Source organism: Falco peregrinus, chromosome 13, assembly GCF_023634155.1.
Source record: "Falco peregrinus isolate bFalPer1 chromosome 13, bFalPer1.pri, whole genome shotgun sequence".
NCBI classification, from domain to species: Eukaryota; Metazoa; Chordata; class Aves; order Falconiformes; family Falconidae; genus Falco; species Falco peregrinus.
In genome coordinates this window covers 21,856,016-21,881,255 of record NC_073733.1, presented here as the reverse complement: position 1 = coordinate 21,881,255, position 25,240 = coordinate 21,856,016, and the positions used below count along the sequence as shown (strand labels likewise).

General features: G+C 41.3%; 1 protein-coding gene across 8 annotated transcripts in view; it reads right to left on the bottom strand.

The window, feature by feature from the left end:
* Nucleotides 1-25,240, bottom strand: part of HDX (highly divergent homeobox) — a 49,216-nt gene that overhangs the window by 7,372 nt on the left and 16,604 nt on the right. For 6 of the 8 annotated variants that reach the window (XM_055818076.1, XM_055818077.1, XM_055818070.1 and 3 more), the window contains 3 exons: nt 20,091-20,144; nt 9,165-9,311; nt 2,915-3,122 (listed from right to left, as the gene is read on the bottom strand). In XM_055818076.1, coding sequence (XP_055674051.1) covers nt 2,915-3,122; nt 9,165-9,311; nt 20,091-20,144 — 409 coding nt within the window. The remainder of the gene's footprint in view (nt 1-2,914; nt 3,123-9,164; nt 9,312-20,090; nt 20,145-25,240) is intronic. The other 2 variants (XM_055818073.1, XM_055818072.1) reach the window with 2 other exon arrangements.

The window sequence follows — 25,240 nt, the reverse complement described above, 5'->3', positions numbered from 1 at the left end:
GCTTTGAAATTATAGGGTACATATCAGAATCCCATCTCTTCCTTCTTGACACTGACTAGTTTTGAACCAAAAACTGATCAAGCAGATCATTTCATCCTTGTGTGGCAAATGTGTACTCCTAATGAACCTAAGCTGCTCTCTTACCTATAAGCCAAGTACACACCTGAAAACAGAGCAAATCTTATCCTTAAATTTCACCCACGAGCACTAGATGATTCTATCAGCTCTAAATATAGCCAACATGAAGAAACAAGAAAGATAAGTCTATTCATCCCTATGATTAAGCCTGTTTCTTATATTTACTTTAATTTTCCACATTAATATACTGCTAAGAAGAAAATGGCTGATAGGAACAGCCAATCAGGAAATAAAGGCAAGGCATCTAGGATAAAAAACTTAAATGATGTCATTAACAGTTAGGCTAATTGGAAATACACTCCTTCCAAGTGCTAGTAAAATTACACAGTTCTGCAAAGGGCAGAGCTTGCACTAGAAGGGTCAAAGAGTCCCGCTATCACATGTACAGCGGCAAAGAGGCACGGTGAGTGAGGGGCAGCAAGTGTTCCCGTGGGATACTGAAAAGAGGGCAGATAACGATGCCCGGGCTGTATCACTTCCACGCAAACACAGGGGTAATGGGACTTAAGTGGAGATCACCAACACTTGCAAAGATAGGATAATATTTAGGCCAGACCATACAGAGACAGTTTTAAATAACTTTTCTACCAGTTAAATACTCTTAAACTGAGCAAATCTAATTTGAAGTTGTTTCAAATAAATTTAATCTGCCACTGGTCACAACTTCAGAGGACGATTTCTGCTAGCAGCAAGAGCAAATGGGTTCAAATGGGAGAACGGTAAAGCAGGGAGCAATACACGACCCCATCGTTAAAGCTCAGAGGAATGAAGGTCACTGAAAATGCACCTCAGGGGCTCTGCAACAGTCTAAACCACCAGCCACGCAGTAACCTGGAGAGCCACCACTTGGATTCAACAGTCGAACAAAGCAGCTCCCTACAGCACTTTCAACTCTTTAAATATTCATCCTCAGCTAACATAGACTGGCACAGCTCTAACGACCTCCACAGAGCTGTGTTCCTTTACACAAAGTATGGATTCAACTAACATACATTTAAAAAAGGTAAGGCATTATGAGAACTTTAATGCTTAATCTTCCATCAGAGTACAGCTTTTTTTTTTTTTTTTTTTTTAATTTACACACTACAAGTGCCATCACCACTTTCACTCTAATTAGCTGACTAAAAAAAATTCCTGTCTTTGCGAGTCGTCTTCTGTTGTTGCGGTTTTGGTTTTTTTACAAATTAGGACCAAAAGTTATAGTTCTCAAACATTAAAACAATCACCTATCTGTGACTGAATAGTACATATGATTACTGGTGGAAATATTTTCCAGGAAGTTCAAAATAAGCTGAGCTGCAGCAGTGAAACCTACTCCTCTGAACTGCAGAAATGAATAGAAGTAATTCTTGTGGTAGAATAAAGGAATGAAAGTGGGATTCCTGGACGCTTTGGAAAACCTGTAGTTTTCTTGCACTTCCTTAAGCTTTGACTCTGATAATCCCCTCAGTCTTACAGCCCTATCTTGTTTTATGAAAGCCTCGTTCAATAAACGTGGTGTTATTTCTCACTGAAGCTACAGAGAATTCAGACTCTTCCCCTGTCACCACTGTCTTTCAAGCAGATCTAACTAAATCGGTTCCTTCCACACCACACTCTCAGAGTCCGCCTCTCACTTGGCTTTCAATCATTGACCCATTTCTTTATCATCTTATTCTCCTTACAGTAGGATATGACAAAGCTATCACAAATTCACTCCCAGCAGTTCTCCATTTTTCTATTCTTTCCTTTAAATTGTTCAGACAAAATGACAAGATCAAGCCCAGCATATTAAGGTGCAAGAGCACGCACTAGATCGGACTTTCTTTTCGTTTAGAGAGCAAAGGCTTTATTGATCTCTTCTAATCAGAAGCACTGGGAGCAATTAGCTGAGCTTGTGAAGCCAGTGAATATGCCAAGCTAGTCCATCCACCCGAGGCCCAGAGTGCTCCTGTGGCAGAGGGAACGGGAGAGATCGCTCCAGTGTGGTCATGCAGCTCTGGGAGGTGGAGCAGAAGGGAATTAAGTTGGAGACACTTATCACTCAAGATCATGCAATTTACTGAGGACACCCAGGCACCCCACATGTGTGGTTCTAAGGCTTTCCAAGCAGTCCCCTGCGACTGACTTTGATCTTTTCTATTGGTTTTGCCTGTCAAGAGACCACGCACACACAGCTGGGCGGCAGCAGCTCTGCTATGCTCTGATGTACTGTGAAGCGCTTTTAGTTCCAGACCAAGTCTGAGCAAAAATATCTTCTGAACATATTTTCATCAGCATGAGTTTAGCATCACGACAACTGTAAGTACGTAGCTCAGGCCGGCTCAAAGCGGGCAGGTTAGCACACATGAGCGCTTGTTGAGGTGAGAATTGCGGGTGTGATTCACGCTAACGGGAATGAATATTCCAGCTGGCTGTGCAGAGCTGGGCAGCTGACAGAGAGCATTTTTTAAAACCTGGCTTCCGAGGGAAGCGAGACTTATAGGTTTGTACTGTCCATCTCTCAGCTGCACCAGCTAACCATGACCTTGTCCTTTAACTTCAGATGAAACTGGCAGAAACAGAGTTCTTATGATAAAAGGTTTCTGCAAGCGTTGTGATAACAAAACCAACAAAATTCACATAGAGAGAGGTAGAAGAAACAGACCAAACAGTACCTTCAATACAGCCCAGGCAGGTGACGTGTGACTGTTACACTCTTTCAGACGTTTTTGAATGTGTACAACAGAGAATCCAAAGCATGCACACTGCACAAAATTAAAAATATATGCACGGCAGTAACCGCATTTTCAAATACCTTGTGAGCTTCCTTCAGATAAGCAGATTGATACTTCATCATTCCTATCATTATCATCCCCCACTTCAGTAGCAGTTTCCTCTCCTGGATTAAGTGCTGATTTAGAAACAAATTCAGATTGATCAGAGAAATCAGCAGGACCTCCTCTAGGGGGTGGGACCTCAATCCCCATTAAACGATATTTCCGTCTTCGATTCCCAATCCAAGTCTTGTAAGAGAAATAAACATGAATGATATCAGAAACGATAACAAAAGCAACAGGCCCACAACCAAGTGAAATTAGCACATCTATACCATAGGAACAAGACCGTAGCCAGCAATTCAAGGGAGAAGATTATTCCCCCCTCTTTGAACCACATGAGGCTGCTCCCTGGAATACTGTATCCAGGTTCAGTCCTCCAATAAAAGGGAGACGGGCAGGTGCACAACAAAAGGAAAAGCAACAACAGTCACAAGTCGCAGCAAGGAAAGCTCTGAGTGGAATTAAGAAAAAAGAAAAAAAATAATGCTTAAGAGTGAGGGACTGGAATAGTTTGCCCATAGGAGTCTTGGCACCTCCAACTTTGGAGGTAGCTGACGTTTTACTGGACAACGTCGTCAGAAACCTGACCTAACTCTGAAGTCAATCCCGCTCTAAATAAAAGAGTAGGACATGGTGACTTTGTAAGGTCTCTCCCCACCTAAATTATTCAACGAATTTAACATAAGATCTTTGATCTAGGTTCTCCCACTCCGCAACTTCCGTAAGGGGACTAAAACATCCAATGACCCGAACAGCCCACCTGTTCTAGGATGTCCTACAGCACGGAAGAAATTATTCAAGGTGATAGTTCTACATCACTCCACTTTGGTGACAGTACATAATTTGGCAGAATTAAGTTCAGAGCCATATTATCCTTCAGCCCTCTATGGCTGGAAGGCAAGTCTTTAAGAAACATTTCTTGCAGTAAGGTATAGAAGAGCATACTGTAAACTGCTGGGAGATGAAACAGCTCCAGGACCAAGGAGCCTAGAAACCCATTGGTGATCAGATGGGTATGGATGCTTTAAGTTCATTTTACATCAATAAAACTGAGTTTCAATTTTTTTTTTTAAATTAAGAAAATAATCACATTCACAATTAACCAAGTGGAGCTGTGTAACTGTTAATTAGCTTGCTTTCTCTGATAAAGCAATGTCTACACTAAAAATTATTAAAGACTCAACATAAGAGTTTAACATGACGTAATAAGAACTGTCTGCAACTCTTCACCTATTAACTTTCTCCCTTCCCTTTCATTACTCAGACTTTTAACTTCTCATCTGATTTTAATTCTGCTTAATAGCTCTTGTACCCCAGACATTTCATTCCATCCAAATCAGTTCTCCACTGGCATTCAAAAATCCTTCTCAGAGCCAGGAATCAATTTCTTTGCCAACTGCTAACTTCCAGTCTTCTTGACCTGGCTCTTCCTCCCCCTTCCACACCACCTAAAATACAACAAGTAGGAGCAGCGCTGGCAGCACAAGCGGGACCATCCTCATTGTTCCAGGACCTAACCCCACGCTGGCCCAGCATGGGGAACGGGGGAGTTTGGCCACACAAGCTGTCACCACACAAGCGTGCTTGATTCCTGTGGTGATGATGTATGCAAAGACATTACGAGGTTCTGAACTGTGCTTAGTGCTGGAATTTTTGGATTGCTAAAAATCAAATATACCTCTAGAACATCTGATCAGGGCATGGCAAAATGCACATCCTTTCCATAAGGTCTATGCTCCAACAGAGTTTACCAAACACATTAAAATATTAGAGGATTGTTTTCTTTAAAGATACACCAAACATTACTCTGGCCCTATTTTAGAAATACCTGCATTGCTCCTCTTCCCCATCACACTTGCTTTAACTGCAGACCTGATATATAGCATGAAAAAGCTTAGTAAAAAACTTTTTGCTTATAATACCTTGGTTATCAAACAGAAAAATTAAGAAATATTAACGCAGTCTCAACTACTAAAGACAGTTGCATGCTGTGCTAGCCTTGAAAAAAACCTGTTTTTTAGAAGCTGAATCTCTTTAATTATCTAATAAGATGCTTATCACTATTTTTGGCAAATTATTTTTGTTGGGTGATATTTCCTTTCTCAGCTTGCTGATTATCCTCTTTGAGGAATGCAAAGCAGGTACACAGAGAGCTACCTAGATATTTTTGTACATTATATACAGTTTGGGGGAAAAAAGGGAAAAAGAAAACCCCCGAACAGTAAACAACCACCCCCACAAGTGGCCCCTTCCAGACCCATGTCTCTTTTCCCCAAAGAGTGTATTGCCATTCTTTACATTTTCTTATAGTCTTATGATGGTAACAAATAGTGCTAACAACTATAAAATTCCAAAGCAAATCTGCTTCTTTTGTAGTAAAAAAAAAAAATCAGCAAAAAATTGAGGCACTTGGGAAAGGTAGATCTTGTCTTCTAACATACCTTTCAAAGCAGAAAATCTTTCATTCAACATACTGAACATGCCACAGAAGATGAACATATTTTTTTACGATGTTGCAAATTAAAACGGGAAAGAAAAGTACTAAGGTTCCATAACCTGCATGCTACGTTGAACAGTGACTATTCTGGAGCCGTACAATGATGAGTCTAAGAGCAGACTAGTATTGCTACGTACAAACCCACCTTAATATTTGTAATTATATTTCTAAAATATTACCTCCTTAAAAACTTCAAATAACATCTGTTCATGCGTGTAATCAGACTCACTAAGCCTATTTACAGCAGCCAGCAATGAATTCAGCATCAACCCAACCTCCCCAGCTTCAGCTGAACAGATGACCAGCACGAGTCAGGGCAGAATGGCCGGAGTCCAGGCAGAAGGAGCCAGCGCCGTGGCCCTCAGGCAGCTTATAAGAACGTGGACCCGCAGGGAGCCACGTCAAAGCAGGATTACAGCGCTCCAGACACTGAGGTTAGGGGTCAACAGGCTAGAAAGGTTCTAGGTTGGAACCTTCAGAAATCCCACTTGACCAAAAAAATAAAGATGGAAGATTCTGAACTGGTTTTCCAATGTCTCTCTCGATCATAAGCCAGACCCAGACTAGGTCTGGAGCCCCCACCAGGAAGAGTCGTTAGTCAGCTGTGAAGAACGAGTGGCCTTTCTGCTGCAACTGCTTGATTTTGCTGCCGAGCTCAGACTGAAGCACTATGTTCAATAATCCAGCTTTCATCGGATGAGTTGCTGGGAAAGAGGACGAGGTGTCTTTACCCCGTGGTGGGTGCTTAGGAATAGCTTTTGACCTCTTATGTACAAAAGCTTTATGTTACATTAATGATAGTAATAAAAAAGTCATGCATTTTTCTTATATTCCTCATATTTCTGGGGAGCTTGATAGTTGTCATCTGTCCTCAAATGTCTAACATCTCACTGCCAAGAAGGCTATTCTGCTTTCAGATGCTATTTTTGTATGAATGAATAAAATTAGTCAAGAAAAATATAAACAAAAACGTGTAACTAACTGCAAGAAAAACCCCAAACAAATGTAATCAGCAATGATTATAGTGTAAGCAAAAGAAATACTGTAAGTTTAAAGAAGTATTGGCCAGAGTTCACATTTAAATATGACATAACATTTTTTATTTCCCTCTTTTGATGTCTTGGGAACATGTGAAAGACATTTGAGGGTGTAAATGTGCATGACGCTAAGGTACAACCAGCAGTCACCTTCCAAGTCCACTTTCCCACCAGAAGGACAAAACCTACAGAATCAAAAGCCCTGTTCAACCTTAAAAGATCAAATCCAGTGGAACTATACGTAGTGGCAAACATTACCTCTCCCTGTACTGGAAAACAGATCTGATACTTTCTTTGTACTGGAGACCGTTCAAGCCAGTATGGGTCACAAGGATCAATCATTTGTACTTCTGGAAAAGAAACCCTTCTCTGGACAAATCATGCATTTCCATTCAAAAGGCTATTAAATATATGGGGAAATGTATTTAATTGGAATAAAACAAGTGATATGTATATGTAAATATTTAACAGTTGTATGTGTTTATATATTTATATAAAATATATTTGTTTGTGTACTATTTTATGTATATATATTTACTTGGTTTATATATATACACATGTATATACACTTAGTACTATTTCACACATGCCACTTTTTTTTTTTTTTTTTTTTTTTTTTTTTTACATCACCAATGGAGAAACAGTTACTAGTTGCACACTACCTGGAATTCAAGGTAAATGAAATACAAAGGCAACAAAGTACAAGTCCTGAACAAGCAGTACAGGGTAGAGATGCTGTGGTTCACTCATGCCTTGAGCTGACTGCGCCACTGCCGTGCCCTGACCCCTTGGCAGAGCGAGACCACGCTGCACATGAGCCTCCGGGCACCAGAAAACGCAGGTGGGCAGGTGAGGAGAGAGGCACCATACGGTGTGCCCATATAGATCCCAAGACAAATTTAGGACAGATCCTGTAAAGCACATAATGGAAAACACCTGTCCTACAGCTGGGACACACACACAATGCGCCTTAGCGAAAGGACAACGGGAAGCATTGGAGATCGCACACATCCTGTAGGTTTTAATTCATCCGTTACAGACCAGAAAACAGCGCAGCATGGCACAGGACCAACCTCCGCCTAATTCTTGCTACAATTCTCAAGACTGCCACGTAGAGGAAGCAGAGGCAGGACAGGCATTGCTAACACCACCAGTCACTACACCTTTTTGTTCATTTGTGTGTGTATGTTCTAATACAGGTTATGCCAGAGCGCCTTACGGAGTTATCAGAGCTCAGCACACCTGCCCTGAAGACAAAAGCAGATTTCAAACAGATGCTACTGAAGATGTGTACAGAACTTCATCCTGTCATCCTGTGCACGCCAATAAGGATGTTCTTAAGGGCACAAAGTAAGGGAGGTGAAGCATGGGTGTCAGTCTTACTGTCTGGCGATTACGGTATTCAGGGGTCCACCTGGAGATGCTGTCAGTGGAAACAGCTTCCCCTTTCGGATAGAAAACTGAAGAGCTCGGAAAATATGGAGCAGCTTTGTTCTCTACAGAGTAATTTTTTCAGCCTCCAAAAGTACAATTTAATTTTTAATAATTCACATGCACTAAGGAAAGCAAGCAAGAAAATCTCCAGATCAGTGTTCCACACTGAAAGCAGCTTTGGTACACCATTTGGATGTACCAACTCAAGAGACACCTCCACAAAAGAAAAGTTTCAAAGAAGGGCTCCTAGTTCCACTTTGTAGCAATGTCAGAATTTTAAGAATGAGGTGGAAAAAGAGGATGAAGACTGAAGGGACTAGTCACAATTGTCATAGAATCACAGATTTGTTTAGGTTGGAAAAGACCTTTAAGATTGAGTCCAACCATTAACTAACGATGCCTCTTCACATCTCATCTCATTACTGACGCAGGACGGAGGTATTCCTGGATTATCAATGTGCCTGCTATGAGGGAAAGGAACATTCTGATCAGGTTTTGTACCGATTGAAAAGAGTCAGACTATTTTCCAGAGAATGGAACCATTGAGTAAATGAGACACCCGCAGTTTGAGAGCGATGATGTACACCTGGCAACTGGGAATACAGCGGCATCAACTGGGGCTGTACCAAACTTCCCAAACTCTGGGAGACACGATGTGGAGCGCTTCTCATGAACCATATAGGCTATTTACACCAAACCTGTACTTTCTAAAGCAGTCCTTCCCCAACAACACCTATGTGGCTATCACACTGAAGTGACCCAGAATTCTTCGCAGCACCCTTTGCCCTCTATCACATCTCAACCTGGCTTCAAGACACTTGTAAAATACTGTTTCCCTATTTTTGAGCATTTCCTTTCATACGTTTAAAATTATTTTTTCCTATGAGCATCAATGAGAAATATTTTCCCAGTATCTTTAGAAAGGCCTTTTTGCGTCTTAATAGCAATATAAATAGCACCTTTCAGTCTTCTAGGATATCCCTAAAAAACGTAACACTTTTACTTAAAATCCTACTCAAGTCTGAAGAGAATGTGGAACAGCTTGTAGTGCTACTTCTGCTGTTGATCAATAAGACTCTTACCTGAGGGCTTTTTTCTATATATAGACTGCAGAAAGAGCGAGAGAGCACTTCCCAACATGGTCATTCATTATGTAATACGTGAAATCTATTTCAAGCTTCCTCATGAAATTTTTAAAGGCTTTCATCTGTCCTATTTTTGCTTCTGCGACAGGATAAGGGAAGACTCTAGATTTCTTACCCGCACTATTTCACAGTCAACATTTAATTCTGCAGCCACAGCTTCAATTTTCTCTCTGCAGACTGAGCCCAGGCTGGTCATGCCATTGTCCCAGTATTTCTTTAGGGTAGCTAAGTCTCGGTCACTAAATTGTGTGCGGTCCTGTAACTGTAAGATAAAAAACATACTGTTAGGTTTAAAAAAATCCTGCTTATGCTGTTCATTTAATTTCCACAGGTCTTGCGTACAGTAAGACACACATGTTACACTGTCTCCACGGCTTTTCTTCTCTTTTAACTCTCCCTTAAGAATTTAGGGTTTTTATTGTTTGTTTTTTTATCCAGGGCAGTACAGAGTTCCCTGGGATTTGCTTTAAAGGCAATTGTAGTGCTAACGTAAGTTTAAAGCACTTCAGCTTTGTTTCAACTCCACCTGATTTTTTAAATTTGTTTTATCTCATTCTATAAAGCCTTACTGAAAATAACTTTTTCTCCCTTTGTGCTGTTTACTCTCTCCACCCAATTTATGCAAATTATTCCTTAAGGCTTTTCAAGTTTCTCACCCTCCCCCAACTAAAGTTCTTTTATCTTACTGCAAACTACAATACATGCATAATTCAAAGGACTGCGAGTTCCTAAAGGGAATGCTTTAATGTTTATTTGGTAAGCTTCAGAGTTAAAATTGCTTCCACTGTTTATTTGTGAGCTCCCTAACTCTTTGCATACGTTTATCAAAATATGTGATAGTGGATTACTGATAAAAGGAGTAACGCTGAAAACCAAAAAGGAGACATCCCCGCACTTCTTGAACTGTTGTGGGCATACCGTGTCATTCACTTGTAGAATGACAAGCTTTATCAGAAGCTTTTATCCCAGAGTTTTCACTAAAATCTACAGCTGCTTTATACCGACCCATGTTTGTCATCTCTCCTGCTATTAGAAGTACATAAATACAACAATAAAGTCTGCACTAGGAAGTTGTAGCCCCATGTGCCAAATCTGCCACCATTTCATCAGTTGAATTTTGTAAGACATAATCATGATTGCAGTAGCTGAAATCTGGGTTTGCTCATTTAAAAACTGAGAAAAGTTAGAGTAACTTCAAAATGGGGCAAAATAATTCTGCACAACTAGAATCACTTGACAATCTTGTACAATTACAGATTTTAATTCTTGCTAATCTTCAGAATTTGGTAATCCTTGCAATTTTATTCTTTTAAAAATCACTGTTTCTCAAAAATATTAGAAGCACTTGAGTCTCCTTAATGTATGAATATAAAGTAGGGGTATCAAGACCTTGTCTCCCAGGTGGTCCAGTGAAAAAAAAAAAAAAAAAAAGTACCAGTTATATTGAAACATGGTCCATGATTAACTGCTAGCAGGTGGTGCAGAAGGCCGGCGGGCACACCACGCACACTGCGCGGGAGCAGCTCTCCTCCGGTCCTGCACACCAAGCACCAAGCGATGCACTCCCAGATCGCACACTGCAGTCTATTTTAATCTAAAAGGAACCCAGCTGGCACATTTCAAGGCTGCTCCAGATGAGCAGCAAAGCGCAGTAAGTGGACTTCACCTCAAGAGCATCCTGCTGAGCAAAGCAAAATCCCTGATGCCCCCTCACCCTCCGCAGTGCCGGTTCTCCCTGTATGCTTGCCCCGAGTTCCTCCTACCTACAAGCCATTTTTCAAAGAACAAAACTACAGTTATCTGCTGAATCACTGCAGCAATATCTCCTTTTGTAACTGTTGGCAAAATAGATGGTAACTTCTGAGAGCGACGGGAAGAGCTCTTGCTCTGCAGCTGGGGAGCAGCAGCCAAGCGCTGAGGGAAGAGAAGGCAGAAAGCAGCGTGATAGCAACACTCAGACTACACGGAGAAACAAGTTGCTCAGGCCTATCCTGCTTCCTGAACGCTCAGGGCAACATCACCTTCTAAAGTATACCGAGTGTTTTTAACATCTAAACATAAATAAGTAACATTCGCTGTTGGTTCTGGCGGGTTCACACCGCCATCACCGCTGCAATAACCCACCACTCACCCAGCCTTCTGCAATCTGCACTTACCAGCAAAATAAAATAGAAAATTTCTTCATATTAAAAATGTACAGCTTAAAGAAAACCTCTGGAACATGCTGGGGAAATTCCCCCTTGCCAGCAGAGGGGTGAAATGAGAGAACCAAAGAGAAATCTACCTAGTATTACTGGGGAGCAACCCCAGTTAGTGTTGCCTTCTCTCACCTACTTCGTTGCAAGGGCCAAATTAGAACAAAACCCAAAGGAAGTACAGCTGCTGCTGCAGCAAATTTGGATTTCTGCTTGCCATGCAATTTTCCAGTTCCTTAAGAAAATGCTTCTTCTACCGAGAGAACACAAGGCAATACTCGCTAATAGAAAGGCTTTGTATTTGTGATGTGCAGAAGGATCCCCCGTTAGACAAAAGGCACAAGACAACTGACTACAGATGAGAGTTACCAAAGGGGTGGTACTGTGGGAGGGTGCAGGGGCTGCTCAGCTTTTACTTATTAAATACAAAGATCTTAAGTGGGGAAAGCACTGTAAAGCAAAAACACCTGGCCTTCAAAAATTTTACTTAAAAAAGCAGTGCTGTATCTTTTCCATTTTAGGCAGATGTATGTTGGTTCTGATGATCTACTACAAATGTTTTAATAAAAATCTTGTTAGATAAAACACTACTGAATGGTTTTCACCTCACAACTGCTACAGAATTTTGCAACCAGACCAGGGTTGTAGAGTCAATCTCAACATTTTAGACCAAAGGAGATCTTTCAAAGTTACAGGAACTCTCCCGTAGCTACATTCCCAAAGAAGTCTTTTGCAGCCTCCTACTGTGGAAATGGACGGGGAGGAGGGGAAGAAAAAAAAAAAACCAACTTAAATTTTTTCGTTTACCTCCTTGTCAAAAATAATACCTAGTATTTCCGATCACAATAGGTACTTTTGCTTTTTTGTTGCTGTTGCAGTTACAGCTGCACGAGGTACCTGATCCTCCCGCTTGCTCCCGAACAGCTCGTGCAGCAGCACCTGAATCACACTGATTCTGATCGCGGGTCAGAGAAGGGAACGGAGAACAAGTTTTTTCAGCCAACTGACAGGAAAGAGACACACACACACACACACACACACACCCCCCAACAACACACACCAGACAGAAGAGTCCAGAAAGCAGGAACAGAACTGAGGAGAAAAACAAGGGCATGTAAACAAAAGATGGTACGGAAAGTCAGGTCCAGAGCAGCCTTACAGAGATGCCCGGATCAACCCACCCTGGCAGACTCAGCGCATTCTCCAACTAGTACTTCTCGCCCCACTTTAACTTTTCTCCTTTGAAGCCTGTATCTCATTTTTGCCATTTTTTTCCACCCAGATCAGCACTGAGTAACCTACTGACCACAGCCGAGCAGCAGGACTTGAGCCTCTGAGAAGCTGAAAGCGCTGCCTTCAGCAGGGCACGTGCTGGCAGTGCCAGCAAGGACGGCGATACAGCTGGTTGGTCTTTCCAGCAAGGAAAGACAGAATCTATTGGGTTTCTAGACTTGACATTTTACCAGTGCCCCAAAAGGAAGTGTCTTGGCACGTAAGGACTCGGATTCACACAGGGTAGCAGGTCACTGGATATTCAGTGGCCGCAGGAGCCGCCTGCCTGCACCCTCACGCAGACACAGCGTTCTTACTCTGCTCCTGCTGCACCATCGCCACGGGATCAGTCTCGGCCCTTACACTCACTAGATGTAAGTAACACTTCAGCTTGTCCAAAATCTAGATCCAGACCAAGTACCTTTATATACCTGACTGTGCCATATGCCTTGTCATGACTTTGCTAGGGAAACTGCAACTACCATCAGTTACAGGATCGCCCCCTTGACAAAGTTTATATGTAAGTTTGAGTCCTGTACTATATGCTGCTCAAAAATTATGTAATGTTTTTACAAAAGTCAATGACTTTTGGGAGAAAATAAAGGGTAGAATTTCTACGTTGAACACAACTACACTTCCATCAATCTAGTTAATAACCTTCTCATGTTTAGTATCGGCAGAGGAACTGAGGAAACAAGAGGAAAAACCCACAGTCCTATAAATATCACAACATTCATGGTTATGCATCAGTTAGCAAAGGAAAAAATATCAAAAGATAATATTGAGAAGCTTCATATTTAGGACAATACTTCCCATCGCTGAAGACAAGCCAGTAATTCAGTTCTTATTTTTACTTCATTATAACTACTATTACGAACGCAATTCTAATTTCCTCTCTTCAGATCCCCTGCTTGCCCATTTGAGGCTCAGCTCTCTCCTCAGCAGTGTTAACTGTTTGCTGAACTCTTTACATTTACCAGTTCTGTTGTCCACAGTTTGAAAAGCTGAGAGAAGCTTCTTCCAGCAAACTCAGAATGAAAAGCAATCCTTGTGAGCAAATTGAATCAGCAGTTCTGCCGAGCGCAGGGTTAAACCCTGCTTATCCCCTGACCTCTCAAGTGTAATAACAACATTTCTTATATGAGATGACCCAGTTTATTATAGACATTCCTGGCACTTTGCTGAGCCCCTCATAATACCCACTGTGCATGCAGTATTTGTGGTGCAAAGCTGGTGTCTATAATTGGTATGAATAATTGCATCAGTGGAGTGTCCTGATCCTGCCTTTTATTAGAGCCTGCTTTTTTAGATCAGTTTTTATGCATGAGTTGAAAGTGTTTCAGGCCACATGCACAAAAGCTATACACAATCTTCAAATTATTAATAAAAGACATGTTAATAATGACAGAACTAGAGCTTTAATGTAAATGTAATAACTACTGCATTGATGCTGCAGCTGAGCACTCTGTTAACAAAAAGTTATACTTACTTAAATTGCAGCAAAATCATATTAAATAACAGTTCCGTTCTGATGCTCTGTGATGAAATGTTCTAAGCTAATGGTTATTTCTAGCAAACAAACCTCTCACAACAAATTTTAGTCACTACCGCCCAGAAACTCTTATCACGGAGTTTAAGTTTAAAGAGCAAGAAATTTCTGAGTAGTACTTTCTACTAAACTTTAAAGGACCTTTAAAATGTACAAAAAGTAAAATAGGACAAACAGTGACACTTACCTCCAATACTCTCTAGCAACCCCAGTATCTTATAAACTGGAGGCCGCTCTTTCTTTAAGCTACTCTAAACAAACACATCCCATCTCCTCCTGACCCAGTTTAAGGCTACTTTCATTTGATAACTCCTCTTATACAGGAAGAAATGAGTCCGTATCTGCTTCTCCACACTTTTCGTATTTTTAAAGCTCTCCATCACACTCCTCCACTACCTCCCAGTGAACTCTTTTTTCCAAGTCTGAAGAGATACAGCCCACTTGGTTGCTCACTACATGGGCTGTTCTGTGCCCTTCACCACTGCATCACTGCTTCTCTGGTATATTTTGGGGGGAAGGGGAAGATCAGAAGCGCACACAGCATTCAAGGTATGAACAAATTCTAGATTCTTCTATACAAGCATAGTGTTATTTTGCTTTGTTTGCCATTCCTAATGATGCCAGCATTCAGCACTCTGAACTCTGATAGTACTTAAAGTCTAATTGATTTTTTCAGAAAATTAATCAATTCATATCTCAGGGTCTTATTTGAGGGTAGAAATAAGTTATTTCTGAACCAATCATTCTACGTATGTTCTCCCCTTCCCATCTGCACCGTTTAGTATTATTCTTCAGTTTATTATTTCTTGATTTCATTTCTCATACACAAATTCAGGTGGTCTGTATTTTCCTTTAACACGACCAGCACGTTTAACCTCATTAAAGTTATGCCAGTTGACATGTTCCTTCAGTTTGAGTTCTCAGTTCATTTTTCACAAGTGTCACAAAGCTGTCCCCCGTTTCAGTGATACTCAAGTCTCCTGCTACAGAACCAACCTTACTGCTTTGGCTAGAAACTGATGCTCACACACAGCGTATGTTGCCTGCTTAGGAACAGTGCAATCAGAAGCATCTTTCAAAGAACAGTACCTCCTACAGACAGGTACACTGCATGCATTTCCACACAGTAAAGCCTGAAAGACTCCCAGGCCATGCGTGATTTTCCCTAGGAAAAAAACCCCAAGGTAGCTGGTGGCCAGAACTACCAGAGCGATGCAGAGCACTGGCATCTAGACGCTGCCCTTCCCTGAGTCTTGACAGTTTCCCTCTCATCACATGAGCAGGTAAATACCCATCACAAGGTACCTTCAATTTTCTTACGACAAAGAAATGTAACTGAAGCAAAGCAAATGACTCGAAGAGAGCTGCTACTACCAGCTTCATTGAGAGCAGAAGGTGCAGCAGCAAGCTGCACAGCTTTCAGGCAAAAAGGTGTTTGAAAATAGGCTGCAAACCAAATGGCATCTGAAGGCACCCTTAAACTATTACTGCTAACACACTATTAGTGCACAAACTGTTAGATTGCTAGAAGAGAGACTTTTCACATCTTTTCCCACTGGTTGGGTAAGCCTGAAATTTGCTCCGAAGGAAGCAGAACTGATAAATATTTCATAGTAGCACAGCTTGAAAAGAACTGTAACTGCTTCAACACTCGGCCAAAATTACATATATTCTGTTAATACGTGCTGCTAAACCAAACACAGCTAAGAAGAAGAAAAAAAAAAAGGAAAAAAGAAAAAGAGCTATCAGTGCAATAGTCTAGCTAAAAAATTACACTCTACACTCCAGTCATCTTAACCCATAATTTCCAAAACCAGCTTCGAATCCACACAAACTGACAACTCACTCTTCTTGAGATTTTGAACTGGTTTGTTAAACAGCAAACATTCAGCCTCGAAGCAAACTGATTTTTAGAACAGTAATTATCACAATTCTTATTTAATCTATTATGTCTTCCTCATATTTGCCTAGAAAGTCTGCTTTTCCAATTCTTGGCCAGATATGACTTATTTCCAGCCTGCAGGATCACAGCATATAATAAGCCTAGGTGATTTGTGGAACTTGGGTGCAGCATGCCATATAATAAAGACATATGTTGCCTGAAACAATAAGACTTGCCTTCCCTTTGCATTAATTGAAGCATCGCTGTTGGGAGTAGTGAAGAGGTGCTGTTCACCACAAGGTCATGACATGCTAGGCATGTTATTATCATCTAATGTAAACATCAAAGTGAAGTAACTTGAGATATGTGGTGAAGTATTTCACAGGAGGAGGAAAAACATGAACTGGTTATCCAAGCAACACAGAAGGTATGAACAAAGAGCATGTTCACAACTCAGTCCTGTGGAGATCTTCAGGTTGGCTTCTGTCTCCTGCCGAAGACTCTGACATGCTCCAACCAACTTGACTAAAATGCAGTTTTCTTCCCTCTGCCCTTCTAGGAGAGGAGAGGAATGTGAACAGGCACAGAGAACTTTGTAAGTTAATACTGGTAAAGTTTAAAACAAAAGGTACATGAGGTGCACTTGAACTGCAGGTGGCTCTAATACCTATGGGTGCTCACTGTACTCGAAACGCTGCCGCTCTCAAGATACTTCTTGGCCAGCCAGTGTAGGCTCACTGTGGCAGCCAGCAGTTTTCCCGAGCCTTTCAGACTGCAGTCCAGGGAGATACTTTCTTTACTAGTTACACTGGTGCACCTCTCCTGCGTCGCCTCCTCCAGCTGTCTCCCCCGTGCCCACAGATGTGCCAGTACACCCAGTGGCAGGTCTCACACCAGCCTGGGGTCAGACCAGCTCCTTTGGCTATTCAGAGTGCATCTATTGCACGCTTGCTGTGGCAGGCAGGGCTCTGAGGGGAACACCTGAACGCCACCATCTCCAGAATTTTATTCATATAGGCAATGTTGAAAGAGCAATTTAAAAATCAAAGCCCAGCATAGGAACTCTCTGCTCATTTCAGGTTATCTCCCCCCACGAAACGCATGCCAGACTCAGAGGCCTGAGGTCCCAAGCTGAAGCTCTGGGCAGATCCACCTAACCTACCTACAGGAGAGGTTCCCCCAAAGCGAAGTACGCTATTCAAGGAGGTACCAAAAGTATCACTACTATGCGGTGCTGCTCCAGGTAGGGGGAAAATACAAGACCTGCTCCCTTGTGAGCCTCTCCACCAAGGGCAGCGCTCCATTGAAACCTCACGTGACTTAGCCCAGATGTTAACATGAAAGACAACTTCAGTTTCATTTTAAAATCCCATCCAAAATTAACGTGCCACACAACATGTGACTTAGTATGCCTGCTTCTGAAGGGTGATGGGCAGAAACAGAATTCTAAGACCTTAACTGGCTTTTTTAATGACTTTGTTTTTCCAGCTTGACATTAAGACCAATAGAACTGTTTCTAATTAGAAATTTTAAAAAATAAGAAAACAAGAAAAAGAAGCAAAACCAAACCCCCACACTCGCCCAGAAAAAAAACTTCCACAGCTAGGCCAGGTACAGCTCACCTAGAGTCAACACCTATGTGACAAATGTTTTTCATAGCATACCAAGTTATGTCGACCATAAACACCAACCACTCTGCTAAGAAATCATATGACACATAACTTAAGCACAGTTAGTACACTCAAGACTTAAATGCAAGGACAAAAGTGAAGATGTTTTCTGCCTTTTAATTCTCTTTAACAAGTATCTTCACTGCTGTTTTTTGAACCCTTCCTATCCTTCTGCCGCCCTGTGAAAAACCAAAACTCGGTGCATTCGTACAGGCCAACGCATTCCACATGCACCATGACAGAACACAGACCTCTGTACTTTCCAAAGACTTTCTCATGAATAACGGACAGGGTGACATTTCTAGACTAATTCATTAACAGTCAGGATTACGTCATCTTACAGCATAGCTGAGCAGACGAGAAAGAGTTTCTGCAGAACTGCACAGTTTTTATTTCTCTCTTGATGCAGTTGAAGGACAGGCCAAGGAAAACAAAATATCAAGGCAAAAGATTAAAAATTCAGAGCATCTAAAAGGCGATCTCCATTTTAAACAAAATACAGATTAGCCTTTTTACTGTTTGAATGGCAGTAATTGCCATAATCGCAGTTCTACAACTCTATCCATTCTATTTCTGTTCCCTCACACTCTTTCTTCAAAAGAATTTCATATTTGAAACTGAAGTTTCCTAGGAAGTAGGAGCTTTTTCTCCCTTTTTGTTGTCTTACACCTGTGTGTATACAGCAGTTTTAGAGTGCCAACTCCTAAACTTGTCTCCTTAAGAAGGCTAATTATGCATTCAACTGGAGAAAGTGGATCCACAAATCTGGAAACAGAAGTTGTCAAACCGGACTACATTAACCAAAGGGTTTAATGCATTTTATTGATTAAAAAAGACACAGGAGTAAAGGCCTAAGGACAAAGAATTCCTAATAACCACCCTTAATAACCAGGCACTTCCACATCCTTGACAGCTTTAAAAACTTATGGGACAAACTTCTTTTACAGCTTGTGTCAGGTATCTAGCATAACCACCATGCCTCAACAACCTATCCAGTGCTAAATAATTGGGGACAGCATCACGCCCCACTCCCTTCACTGCTCCCAGTGACAGGCTCCTGCTGGCTGCTCTGAGCTGGCTCTGGCACTCATCTGACCCCCAGAGATCCAACTCACTGAATCAAACTCAGCAGAAGAATACGTATGTGACAGGTCAGACGCTTGACCTGGATTACCTTGCCGTCAGACCCTAGCCCTGGTGCTACGGGCGGGGTGGCAGTGCACCAGGAAACCTCCTCCTTTCGACGGTGGGTGATGTGAAATCTGCTCAGCCGAGCAGCGGAGCTGTACTCTAAGACACTCACCAGCTGCTTGGTGTTTTAAAAGGTCATTAAGTGACAGAGGGAAGGTGCCTTCCAGAAAAGGGCTACATTTAAAAAACCCTACTCAAAAGAACTAGGACTCGGGGCGGGGAGGATGGATCGAGTAACAACAGATTTGTGTAAGAGTAGTGGCTCCTCTGGGAGATGTTCTTATAAAGTGCTCTGTCCAGAAACAGAACTGAGTGAGGCTACAGAAGTCTGCAGAAAATAGAAGTGTGCTACTCTTGAGACCTAGCAAAAGTCTGAGAGAAAACACAATTAATGTGATGGTCCTCAGATTCCAACTTATACAGGAAACACTACCAAACACACACCTTTTGAAGACTAAACAGAAGAACCGAAAATAAAAAAGAAAGAAAGTACTGGGCACAGCAGGGGGGAGAAGGCAAGGAAAGGCTCTTTATTACCTAGACACCGTTGCCAAAGCAGCACATGTGACACTGACAGCTCAGTGGTTTGGGAGCGTGGTGGGATAAGTGTGGTTATCGTGATAGCCATCTCCCAGTTACTGCTTCTGCTACAGCGGGACTAATAGGTAACAGCCTCTTGAAAGCTTGGATGCACCATCCAACCTGCAGGCTTCGGGTGTGTTTTCGTGGTAAGCAAGCAGAACCAACATGCTTTTCAGAGAGAAGCTAGCAGGCTACTCTTGAATCGAAATGCTGAACAGTAATCAAACAAAGGAGCTGGACAGAGGTATTTTCCTGACAAAAGCAATTTCAGACCTTTTGTTAGGGCTTGGAGGAATTTGTGAACTGAGGACACCAACCTGGCTGACTCTGCCTAATGTGAAATGACGTATGTGGATAAAATTAGACTTGATAAAGTTACTACATGGACTAATTCTGTGCATGTGCAGAGCAGCTGAAAAAGGAGTTACTCTCTTAAGCATTCAGTTGCCTCAATCAACAACCATTTCACTTTTAATATAAAAAACATATTCTGAGCTCTAAACTCTCAGTCCTTATCAATTCAGATGTTATATTTCAACTAATAGCACAGTTCATATACCTGGGCATCACATTGCTTGACACAGAAAAAAAAACCCCACAGAAGGTAAACAGAACTGACATTAAAAAAAAAGAAAGCATTTTTTTAAACTTTTCATTCCTTCACTTGATGTATTAGATACTTAAATGGAAATATACTTACTGCTCTTTTTCTGGAACAACCTGTAATCCAAGGCACAGTAAGGTTTCCTGAAATCTGCAGAGGGGAAAGAAGAAACAGAACAGAAAATAACTGCAGCTTAGGTTGCTGTGATACCTAATACTGAGCAGCTTTCACAAGACTTCAATATTCTTCATTCAGTTCTGGTAAGACTGTCTTTGAAACAGGTTAAGATTTAAAAGCAAAACAAAGTCACACTTAGCCTTCCTGTTGTAGGGCTGAAAGCAAAACACTGTTTCTTTGGGTGAGGGTAAGATAACGTGATGGCAACTTGAGTGTTTCTGTACTCTTGCTATCTCAAAACTTGTATTTTAGAACATGAGTTTTCACTTTCAATCTTTCACAGAACTGGTAAGATTAAGCAGACTGGATTTAGACAAGGACCAATGTCTTACAGAACTGCTGTCACATTATTTTTCAATTACATCAGTTAAACTTCCAGAAAGAAATACTATCATGTTCATAACTGAGCTATTCAATGTCAGATGTTAAGGATTTGCAGAAAAACTAGGGACATCAGGTTGGAAAAGGAAGGGGAAGTGATACGAAGGCAAAGGTTAGCTGCCATGATTCCCACTGCTTCTCCATTATTCCCAGAGGTCAGACTTTATAAATAATAATCTTGGACTGCTTTCCTTGGTCATCTGAAATGTGTCATAGCTGGAAATATTTTAGGCTTATTTAGGATTCCATGTTCATCTGCTGCTGCAGACAAGCAATGCTTGAGAGACTAAACATAGCTCTTGAGAGATTAATCAATCTCAAGTCATCACACACACTATATATGTGAGGAAGAAAAATCTACGCACTTCTGCTGACTGTATCAAACTATGTTAATAGTTTTTGTATTTGTGAGTGCTCTACTAATGAAACTTGCAGCATGAGCATAACCAAATATAGAATACCTGGTAGGGTTTTTGTCTAGTGTACGAGCACATAAGATACTTTTATTCTTCAAGCTTTTAGCTGGAAGTGGTTGGAGGTCACCTGGAGTCAGACACTTTGCCATTACAACACAAGGCGGGTTGAGGTGGGCTAGAAATAAACACCCTCACCCCCTAAGGCCAAGTCTACATCAGCTTTTGTGTCCAAAACATTAATTTCTTAGTTGCACACACACATTTTAGAAATTCTGTAGAAACAGGTTACAGTTATTACAACTCTATATCCCACACAACAGCTTCACACCACAGAATCCACTGTAAATGCATCCCGAGTACGCACCCAAATGACTTTTCCTCACTAATTGAAAGTGGGGCTACAGAAAAAAAGCACTTTTTTGTGTGAATAAAGTAATCAGTCTGGCAGAACATCCATGGTTACTTGGAAGACAAATGCACACAAGTTCTGACAGGTATGATGCCAAACAATCAAGTTTCTCTCAATATAACTACTTGATAGACCACATGCACAGCAGTATCCTAAACTGGCTCTACAAAAAAGGTGCAAGGGTTGGGTTTTTTCAAGGGGGGGTTATTTGCTGAGGAGATGGAGTTATCCTGATTCACAGGTCTAACTCCAGTCCTTGTCCAACTGGGACAGCTACTGTTGAGTTACAAAAATGACAACCTGAAATGCTCTGTCTCAGAAAACTTACTGTGTCTGAGCAACAGCAACTCTGGCAGATGCAAGAGAACATTGAAAGGTACTGCAACACTCGGGTGTTGCCACTGCTGTACCTTAATTCAAGTGGTTACACTGTACGAGTTCCCTACATAACCTTCTTGCAATTCACCGGTAGATTTACTGTCCGAAATTCAGTGCACCGAACAAACCAAGAGCCCCAGCCCTGTCCTGGTTGCTGGTGTCCTGGCGTTACTCGAGGCCGTACGCAGTGCTCTGGCAGCCTGCTTACAGCTCCTGCCCTCCCCAGAGCACTGCAGGTTCTCCCCTCTCAGGCAGCTGGAAGTATTTAATCCCAGAAATAAAGTGCAGCAACTCCTGTGACAAATGTAACTGTTTCTATTACAAGGACGAGTGTCAGGAAACACTTTGTTCAAGTCTCTTCAGAGAAGATCGTGTCGCTTGCCCTTGCCCTTGCCAAAAGCTGTGCTACCCAAAGTCAGCAAGAAAGTCCTCTTGTCTTCAAAAGTCTAGGGAAGTAAAAAAATCACTTCGACACATTAAAAAAAAAAAAGTCCCATTTGCTTAAATGAAGCACACTTGCACCTCATTCATAATAAAGAAGCATTCTTAAAGCGATTTAAAAAATAAATAAATATTATATCTATACCCTGTTATAACGTACACGCTGCAAGGCTTAGGATTTTCCCTTGAAGAAGACAAGGCTAAATTAGATAACTGTGCTTCACTGTGTGTAACAGTAATTAAAAATACAGCTACTTTCAACAGTATTTTTGTCCCTTAGTGTTGGGGGGAGGAAACCAAGGCTAAATCATGATTCAGCCTTGAGATGCACCACAAACAGCCTCTCTAGTTCAATATGCTTAAAGCCAAACTAAGAGAAGCAAGTAGGTTGAACAATTTGTTTATGGAAACTGCTCAGGCATTAAAATTGATCACTTTATTAAATTTAGTCTTAAGTTACGCCAACATGAATTTGATTAATTGAACCAGTAAGGAAGCTATAACTAATTGCCAATTAGATACCCCACCAATGTACGACAGTAATTACTTCATCAAAACACAAATCACAGAGCCCTGACTTTGAAGAAGCATCTGCTTGGATGTTTTACTACTCCAATAATCACGTACCTCAGGTTTAATCTATTTTTACATTTAGGAAGATTTCCCTAAGTTTAAGGATTTTCATTCCCATAGTGATGGGTAAATTAGCTAAGCACAGGCAGTAAAATTAACAGAACCTAACTACATACCAAAGAAGTGCCATTCTGTGTAGAGTCTGAAAGAATCCAGAGAGCACTTGTTACAAAACCTATGTCTCTGGTAGTTTAATATATAAATATTATTAAGCTGTAAGGGGAGCGTCTACATGAAACAGCAGTCATATTGGATTTAATTTAAAGGGCAGGACTTGCAGGAGGGGGTTGAACTAGTGCAGAACTGATGATTTCAACAAAACAGGTTATCAGTCTAGCAGGGTACACCGTCTGTTATACATGACCTTGAGGGCAGTAGGTGACATTTTCTTGTCAATGTCATAATTGAGCGCTGGAAGTGTCACTGTCATGCACTAACACCTCTTAAGATACAGAACTTACTTTTTCATTGTTCTGGAATGTGCTCAAAAGTTTCAGCAAGGAATGCAGTGATCTGGAGAAATCAGCACTGACGTTTCTTCAAGGCGCTACGGCATCTGGCCAGGCTGTAGGATACTATTCCTCTGCAGCTTCCACAGAGCCATGGCAAGACATGCCCTGACCCCACAGCGTTTGCCCTCCCTTATAAATTCTCTAATGCTGAAGAGTGTCATCTCAGAGGCTCACAGCATGCACGCTTACAGCAGTAAGTGAATTAAAAGCAACCTGCCCAGTTTTTCCAAGGTTTAAAACTCTGGAAGAGTAAGGGATACCACAGGAAACAGGAGCTCCCTCAATCCAAGGTGCAATCCCAAATCCAAAGAACAGGCTTCTCTGAGAGACAGTATGGAAGCCAAAGGGGGGACTGATGAGTTCTTCGCTTACCAAAAAAAAAAAAAAAAAAAAAGGCTCTGTTATTACAACAGGGGTGGGAAAAAAGAAAAACACACACAAACCAAAGTGAAGTCACAGCAGTCTCCTTGCTCTGAGCCATATCACAGCACATGGACTGATAAAATGTCACCTACCATGAACCATTCTAGCTGTTTAAAAAGACTCTGTTCCTACCCCGAAAAAGTCTCTAATCAAAGTAATTTCAAATTTCACTAAAAAATTCAACAAAGTAGTAAGAAATAAATCTCTCTGATGCTTTTTCAAGAGCAAAATAAAAGTACCAAGAGCACACAGCTGGAGGTATCAGTAATATATTTCACTACGTGAAACTTACGAAAAATTTCCTTAACTCACAGCTTTACCAGCCCTTCATCAAACAGATGTGCACATTTACATTTCTTTTCCTATGAAACTGGGATGTCAAAAGTAAACATTTAATGCATTTTACAACTCAAATAAGAACAGTAACAGCAAATACTGACAGACTACCTGAGATATGGGAGAAAGGGAAAGAACTGCTCGTCTGAAGTGCTTGGCTTAGAAAAGGCCACAAATAAGAACTGCAATGTCCCATCTACTACATAGAATCTACTCCAGAGTATATATGCTCATCAAAACTCAGGTTTACCAAGAAAAGCAGTATTTCTGGTGAAAAGTGGCACGCACTTACACTCAAAAGCTTTCTTTCAAATACTCATATGAGATAGGAACAAGTCAGAAGAAAAAAAAAATAAAAAAAAGCAAAGCACTTCGCAAAGCACTGTTCCCTGTACTAGTGAGTAATGCACAAGAAAAGATGGTACGTTGTTAACATGGTTCACTTTCAGGATAGATTAAAAAGGTAGTAACAGAGAAATGCACAAAGGTAACACACACAGTATGACACCCTGTCAGTCTTAAGGCTTTTATCTCTGTGTCTCTAGACTATGTCATGCCATTCGTGGGGGAAAAAAAATGCTTGAATTCGGATGTTAACTGCACAATTCTCTCTCCTCTAGGTATAACAAAAAATTTTAAAAAAAGTGTGCTAGTGTTGTAGCTTCTTCTGAACATCTTTTAGTTCTTCAATTATCTGCACTTAATTTTCCCCTCTCAGTATCACTGAAGGAACTCTATTACGGGATGAGGAAATAATTGGATTGAATGTAAACCCAGTATTTGAATTAAGATACCGTGGGAGAGGAAGAATATTTGCTCACTTAAGTGTCCCCCATCACCCTAACTACCTCGCAGGAGATCCTAATCCCTAACAGAAAACAGGTCCAAGAGATTGGCAACTGCACAGGGGGTACAGGCCATGCTGATGGAAAAGCTAATCCAAGCTGACATTAATAAGGGCAGGCAACTGTACAGCACACAAATGACAGCACGATCCCATGTTCTGCTCTGTGCCACCTGCAAAGCATGTCTGCAGGGGAACAACCAAGGGTGTCGCTGTGACATGCGCTGGCAAGCCAAGTCAGGACAACACAGGCTTGAGCACGCACCAGCAGTTGTAGGTATGATCCTCTTCAACCA